Source organism: Notechis scutatus, chromosome 7 (assembly GCF_049901735.1).
Source record: "Notechis scutatus isolate UNSWTSFEM ecotype Mainland chromosome 7, rNotScu1.2, whole genome shotgun sequence".
Classification (NCBI taxonomy): domain Eukaryota; kingdom Metazoa; phylum Chordata; class Lepidosauria; order Squamata; family Elapidae; genus Notechis; species Notechis scutatus.
Window position 1 is genome coordinate 1,232,420 of NC_142015.1, and position 7,647 is coordinate 1,240,066.

General features: G+C 45.4%; 1 protein-coding gene across 1 annotated transcript; it reads left to right on the plus strand.

Moving 5' to 3' along the window:
• Positions 1 to 305: 305 nt before the first annotated feature.
• On the plus strand, positions 306 to 5,568 carry BMP10 (bone morphogenetic protein 10). Its single transcript, XM_026689396.2, has 2 exons — positions 306 to 652; positions 2,441 to 5,568. The coding sequence occupies exons 1-2, from the start codon at positions 337 to 339 to the stop codon at positions 3,376 to 3,378; spliced, it is 1,254 nt and encodes a 417-aa protein (XP_026545181.2). The 5' UTR covers positions 306 to 336; the 3' UTR covers positions 3,379 to 5,568.
• Positions 5,569 to 7,647: the final 2,079 nt, after the last annotated feature.

Below are 7,647 nucleotides of genomic sequence, written 5' to 3' on the forward strand. Positions count from 1 at the left end.
CTTTTGGGAGCATCTAAATGTGGAATGTTTACAAAATGCTCATTAAGAGAAAAGGGGGCTATGAGATAGCGGCAGAAATCTGGTGGACAGCTTACACTAGGGGAGATAAGAGAGGGAAAGCTACCATAGGAGACAGAGCAGGCCATGTCCAATTACTGAGACCTGGATGGAGGGGGGTGGGTGGGGGTGGGGAAGAAGAATGGGAGAGAGGCCGACCGCAAGTTCCAAACTTGTCCACCCTCGGTGACACAAGCCGTATATAACCCTTGCGGGGGGATACAAGAGCCACTTAGACCGCACCCGAGCCAACTTGGTGGAGCAGCCTGGCTACTTTGGATGGAAGTCATGGCATCTGTAGCCTTCCAGATTTGGGCCGCCATTGCTCTCCTGGCCCACCTCGCAGATGGGAGCCCCATAACGGGCCTAGATGTCCCCCTGATAGAGGAAGAGGTGCCCTTCTTCGACGAACAGGACGCCCTGCTCCAGAATTTGCAAAACGAGCTCCTGAAGGCCCTTAACCTCTCGGGGATCCCCCTGCAAGAGGCAGCCAAGGTGGACCCCCCAGAGTACATGCTAGAGCTTTACAATAGGTTCGCCAGGGACAAGTCCTTGCTGCCCTCAGCCAATATTGTTAGGAGCTTCAAAAACGAAGGTAAGTTCTTGAAATTTTCCTCTGAACTTCAGGAGGAGAAACCAAGTGGGATGAGTAGCCAATGATCTCACCGGCTTTTAGTTGTTAGATTACAGTTGTAACTAGAGGAAGAGAAGATTATTATTTTAATGGAGCAGAGAGGAAGTTTGGAAGAGAAGATATTAGCCAAGAGAGCCAGCTGGCCAAGTGTTGAGTTGTCTTACTTACTGCTTAATGGGGCACATCTAATCTGCCAGCTAGTTGACTTTCACACTGCAGGCTAATTGCAGTACAGTATTCCTCAGATTGGCTGTGCTACATTTAACCAGATTGTGTGTGTTTTGTGTAAGTTTTGAACATCTGATGAAATCCTTAAAGACGCTGTCATTGCACTTTCTCGGGCATTATCCATACAGAGGTAGAATTCCACCGGCAAGCTTCTTTTTTTCAAGGGTGTCAGGTTAATTCACAAGCAAGGGTTTTCAAAATACACACTGCAAGCTCCGTAATTTTTCAGTTTTGTGTTTGACACGGTTGCAGAAGGATTTTGCAGAAAAAAATGGTTGTTTTAAGGTCTACCTATCCTAAAGAGAAGGATTCAGAACAAGCAGAAGCTATAAAACAGAAACCAAACTGATTTAAAAATCAGTACTGTGCCAATTTATGGATTTCAAAGGTGTTAATTTGAAGAAACTAAAACCTTTCTTTTCTTTGCAACTTTGTAATAGTACAAAACAGTTCTTATAAACACCAGTTTGATAGCACACAGCTATCTTGTATTACACATATAGGTATATATTTCTGGCTTGCAGAAATTGATTTTTGCAAATACTTTTAGCAGCTCAATCCAAGTTTTACTGAAATCAGAGTGCTTGAGCACGTCAGTGTTAAGATGCCTCACTACAAAATGCTTCTTCCTAACTACAGATCGCTGGTGCTGATGCTCATTTCCATGGATCATAGAATAAAGGCATCTAATTATGCTTTTTAAAAAGCCAAGGACTTGGCACATCTTCCAACTAGGTTATAGCGTAGATTTCCGTCGGTTACAGACTACATTTTCAGCTAGGTGTTTGCTCCTCCTTACAATCAGCCTCCTTCATGGTCTCTGGTAACTATGAATAGGTGTTAACATTTTTTATGACAACGCACTCTGTTGCAGCTACCTGCAAGAAATTAGAACCTCTTCTGGTAAAGGCCACGAAGTTATAGATCCATTCTTCTCAAATCGACCTCATCATGGTGCAATCACCAAGTTCACCATGTTAGAATATCTTTGCAATATTCCAGCCTGCCATTTTTGTCACACAGCCTTCCCTCGATTAATAGATTTTTTCTACCTCTTTCTTACTGGCCCCTCCCTAAGTTTTTCTTTCAAAAGTGATATCTCTTCCACATTTTTTTCCCTCCAGGTTAACTTTCTCCTGTGGCCACTTAGAAGTTTAGTCACAGAAAATCAATTTATTTCCCCAAACGGCAACATCAAGTTTTTCCATATATATATACCTCAAGGCAGTGAACGTGCCTTCCTTCCTCCTCCTATTTTCTGCACAACAACCTTGTGAGGTGGGTTGGCCTGAGAGAGAGAGAGGGATGGATCCAAAGTCCCTTGGGCAGCTTTCATGCCTGGGGGGGGGGTTGGAACTGGTTTTGACGCCAGCGCTGCCTCTCAATATCAATTGAAAACTAGACTTAGTCAGGTTGAACCACTCTCTCTTGTGCCATGGTGACCGTACTTTACTGGGTGCCCGTACATCCTGTCTCAATGTGAAATGTAACGTGATTTTTTTTTTAAACAACCGTTTTCAGAGCAGAGTTCACGGCCGATACGCCTGAATGGAATACGGAGGTACCCTCTCCTTTTCAACGTCTCCATTCCTCACCATGAGAAGATAACCAAGGCCGAGCTGAGGCTCCACACTCTGCCGGAGGAGAGACCCCTCTACGGGAACCTTGACAGGAAGGTCACCGTATTCGAAGTGCTGGAGGGGGAGCACGGAGGGGGAAAAGAGGGAGACGAGAGGAAGCGGAGAGTGCTGGCATCCAGGTTTATTTACAGCACCGACAACGAATGGAAGACCTTCGAGGTGACGGAAGCCATCAGGAAGTGGCACCACTCCGACTTGACCACCTACCAGCTAGAGGTGCAGGTGGAGTACCGAGGGGCAGAGAACCCCAACCCAGGAGGACACCGAGGCGTAGACATCAATCTGGAGACCAGGCACAAGCCGTTGTTAATTGTGTTTTCAGACGACCACAGCCAGGCCAAGAAAGAGGAGAGACATGAGCTGAAGGAGATGATGGAGCACGAGCAGATGCAAGAGTGGCCGGATGTAGAGTTGCAAGGCTTCTCCAGTAGCCCCAACGATCTGCTTCAGATCAGGTCCAACATCATCTATGACTCCACCTCCCGGATCAGGAGGAACGCCAAGGGAAGCAGCTGCAAAAAGACATCCCTCTATGTGGATTTCAAGGAGATTGGCTGGGACTCTTGGATCATTGCACCCGCTGGCTACGATGCCTACCAGTGCAAGGGAGCCTGCAGCTTCCCTCTGGATGGCAGCCAGTCCACCACCCACGCCAGGGTCCAGACGTCTGTCCACTTGAATGATCCCCAGAAAGCCTCTCCTGCCTGTTGCGTCCCAATCAAGCTGGACCCCATCTCTTTGCTCTTCTTGGACAAAGGAATCGTCACCTTCAAGCAAAACTACGAGGGCATGTCCGTCTCAGAATGCGGCTGCAGATAGTAGGAGGAGATGGGGCTCTTGCGTGGCCTTTTGGCTTCCATGGGATTTCATGGTTCCACCTGAACAATTGTGAGATGCAGTCAACTCATTGAACAAGAGGAAGGGACCTTGGAGACGGGCAACGGTTGAGGGATGATGGCTTGGAGCAAAGGGGAGGATGGGGATACGAGGAGACAATTGACCTCCTAGACAGCAGCAAGTTGAGGCATCTCCTTAGCTTCAGCTAGAACTCCCACAACACCACAGAACTTCCTCTTCAGTTGTTCATCCCAGTCATTTTACCACTTAAGCAATCCTCTTCAGTTCTGATTTCTGGCCTCTACAATTGAGCCAACAGTTGTCAGAAAACATAGCAAAAGTCCCAAAGCTGCCATTTCTTATCTGTTATCTGTTAACCATGATTCATTGAATAAACCACAATTGGCTGGATTCATGCAACACACCAAGCCAAAAGCAAAATGTTATGTGAAACTAAACCATAATGTTTCCCATGTTTCCTTATCTACTCAGAAAGAAGACTGGCCTAGTGGTTGATGTCGCTCAGAAAGCTTCTGCTTTCCAAATTCTCTTTCTGGAAAGTTCTTTGCTATTCCCTCATCCCTCTTGGGATTGTTCTGTGCTAGTCAGCTCAGCCCTTCAGATAGCATAACCAAGCCATCAGTGGTGGGATTCAAATAATGTAACAACCGGTTCTCTGCCCTAATGATTTCTTCCAACCACCAGTTCACTAAACCGCTCAGAAAGTTAACAACCGGTTCTCGTGAACTGGTGCGAACCGGCTGAATCCCACCACTGCAAGACATCCCTCAAAGCAATTGCATCAAATTTGCTTTGGGCAGGCCATCCCAATCCCTACTCCTCCCTTGCATCAATATCCTAATGCAACTCAGAATCTGGCTGATTGTTCTTTCGATCACTGTTAAAATTGTATGGTGGGGAGGGAGGATTTTTTTGTGCTGAAATTTCAAGGCTCTTTTGGAGCCATCAATTCACGAGACAGTCCTCCACCCGTACAATGGAGGTCACATGTCAAGTTTCCACCACTCCTCTCCAACAAATCAGGGTGATAAGAAGGTGTTGGAGTTGAGAAACGATAGCCCTGGACTGTGCTTTATTTATACTAAGCTGCAAATTGGTCAGATTCTTTGGAAAGTGTAATTGACGTTTGTGTCTCCAGCTCTTTGTGAGCTTACTGTACTATGCCCCACCATGGCTTTCTACTTTTAAGGAGAGGTTGTCTTCTCAGAGGGAGAAGCTGGTTTTTGAGAGCACCAAACTGGGCCCATCAGGAGAATTCTCCTGCCCTTGGACTTGTGGAAATCCACCCAACCTTTGTCCCTGCAGCCATTATTTATTGATCTATTTATTGACTGTCGTCCTTGTAATATAATGTAGAATACAAAATGTTTTATTTTTGTGCTTGTATGTTTACCAAACACACTGTATAGTGAAGATGCTAATATCATCCCCCAGTTTCAATGGGCTTTGTTCTTCATTGTCTTTGTAAATATATTAATTTGCCCTTGTTTTTTCATCTCTCGATGTAATACAAAATATAGTGACATCCAGCATACAATCACTTTGAAGCCTAAAATGAATATAGAGTGTATATATTTTTTTTAATATGGCAAAAACTGAGAGCTGGTGAATTTGCCCCCATATTCCAGTTTCGCTGGAAGTATCCCATTTTCAAACACACAGTGAATTCTGGCAAGACTTCTAACTGTATCTTGAGGCCAATTTTGGCCACAATGGCTGCATAAGTCTCCAACAGACTTTGGAGGGATCTATCACAATTCTCCCCATTAAGGTGAGCCATTTGCTCTTCAGAATAGCTGCTGCAGTGACCCTCAACCTCTCCTCTGTTTGAGATGTTTCTGGTCTTGCCGCAGGTATTATCTTATATCCTATTTCTCTATGGAGAAATCTACCCACTTTAGATGTCAAATCAATCAATTAACCAATCATATTTATTTGGTCAATGACCAGCAAAATTTAAATGACCAAAACAAACAAATACAGAGTGAAGCAATCAAATACAATCACTAGCTAGCAAAATAAATCACAGAATATAACTTTCATTCTCCATTATTATGTTAATATATTTGTTTCTCAGGTGATCAATCTAAAATGTTAATAGGGACAAAATAAAAACAAAAACTATATTTTCCTCTGCAGCAAATAGTTAAATACATCAAACCAAATCATATTTTAAATATGCCTTCGATCAATTATAATTTGCTTGCACATGTCATCAATGGTTTAGATCCTGAAGGAGAATGTTCCTGTAAAATGTATCTGGCCTCCCAGGGAATTTATCTAGTAGGGGTACAAGGTAGATTGATGTCTCTGTGAAATTTACAATGTAGTAATGTGTGTGAGAGGGTTTCAAACTCCTCATCACCACTTGGACAAATACACTCAGCTACAGGGATTCTCCTGGATCTGCCTTGAAGAAGTGCAGCAGGGAAGGATGTTAAATCTAGCTTTAAGGAATGCTTGATATTGATAAGGTTAGATTTACCAAGTAACTTGGTATGGAGCAACATGGCAAATCTATTTCATTTATTGCTTTGTAAAGCTATTGCACAGAAGTATTTTTTTTCTTCCAGTATCATCCCACCCGTTAATCCAAACTCCATCATGTTGGTGGAGCTTTTTATCTTCAATCTAGAACTCCCTTATTATTGAGGACAATTAATCAGTGGGACAACTTCTCTTCTGGGGTTCTAGATGCTCCAGAACTGGAGGGTTTTAAGAAGCAATTGGACAGCCATTTGTGTAGAATGGTGTAGGGCAGGGGTCCCCAAACTTGGCCACCTTAAGACTTGTGGACTTCCAACTCCCAGAACTCTGGGAGTTGAAGTCCACAAGTCTTAAAGCTGCCAAGGTTGGAGACCCCTGTTTTAAGCTACTTCATACCATTCCTGGTTCAAGGCAAGGATGGGTGAATGTCAACAGAGCAAGGCCAACCAACACTGTGTCTCTCCTTCTATTTCTGCTATGCTGGCTGGAGAATTCTGGGAGTTGAAGTTCACAAGTCTTCAAGTGGTCAAGTTTGGAGACCCCTGGTGTAGGGTCTCCTGCCATGGGCAGGGTATTGGACTAGAAGAACCTCCAACCTATTATTTTAAGTTCTGTGTTCTATGCTGATCTTGATGGTCACTAATGATTTTAAGAATAGTGGAGAGAAACCCACATGAAGCCAGCTTATGCTCTACTGCCTGTTTCTAGAGTATGGCAAAGTTATCCTTAGAACTAGAGGGGTCAGATCAACTGGGGAAAAAAATGCATTTTGAGCCATTATTATCTTCTGGGCCCCTAACAAGGGCCCAGAATCAGTGGCATTTCTGTTTCCAATCTTAAGGGAGCATTTGACGTTCTACTCAGAGGTGGTATTCAGCCGGTTCTGACTGGTTCTAGAGAACTGGTAGCTTGGTGGGCGTGGCAGGAGAAGGATACTGCAAAATCCCCACCTCACCAACCTGCTTTCCAGCTCCGTTCTCCTGTGCAGGGCAACCAAAGGAGACCCAGCCGATCAGCTGGGACTCAATGGGATGCAGAGAAGAGATGGGGTTGGCGGGGCCAGTCAGAGGTGGGATTGGCCGGTTCTCCAAATGACTCAAAATTTCCACTACCAGTTCTCCAGAACTGGTCCGAACCGGCTGAAGACCACCTCTGGAGAAGAGGGAAGGAGGCAGGAAAGGATTGTAGGGGAAGTGGAGAAGAAGTGGAGAAGAGAGAAGTGGGAAGGAAGGAAGGAAGGAAGGAAGGAAGGAAGGAAGGAAGGAAGGAAGGAAGGAAGGAAGGAAGGAAGGAAGGAAGGAAGGAAGGAAGGAAGGCTTGGTGGGTGTGGCAGGGGGAGGATACTGCAAAATCCCCACCCCACCAACCTGCTTTCCAGCTCTGTTCTCTGTTCTCCTGTGCAGGGCAACCAAAGGAGACCCAGCCGATCAGCTGGGACTCAATGGGAGGCAGAGAAGAGATGGGGTTGGCGGGGCCAGTCAGAGGTGGGATTGGCCGGTTCTCCAAATGACTTAAAATTTCCACTACCAGTTCTCTAGAACTGGTCTGAACTGCTGAAGACCACCTCTGGAGAAGAGGGAAGGAGGCAGGAAAGGATTGTAGGGGAAGTGGAGAAGAAGTGGAGAAGAGAGAAGTGGGAAGGAAGGAAGGAAGGAAGGAAGGAAGGAAGGAAGGAAGGAAGGAGGGGGGAGGGGGAAGGAAGGCTTGGTGGGTGTGGCAGGGGAGGATACTTCCCCCTTCCCA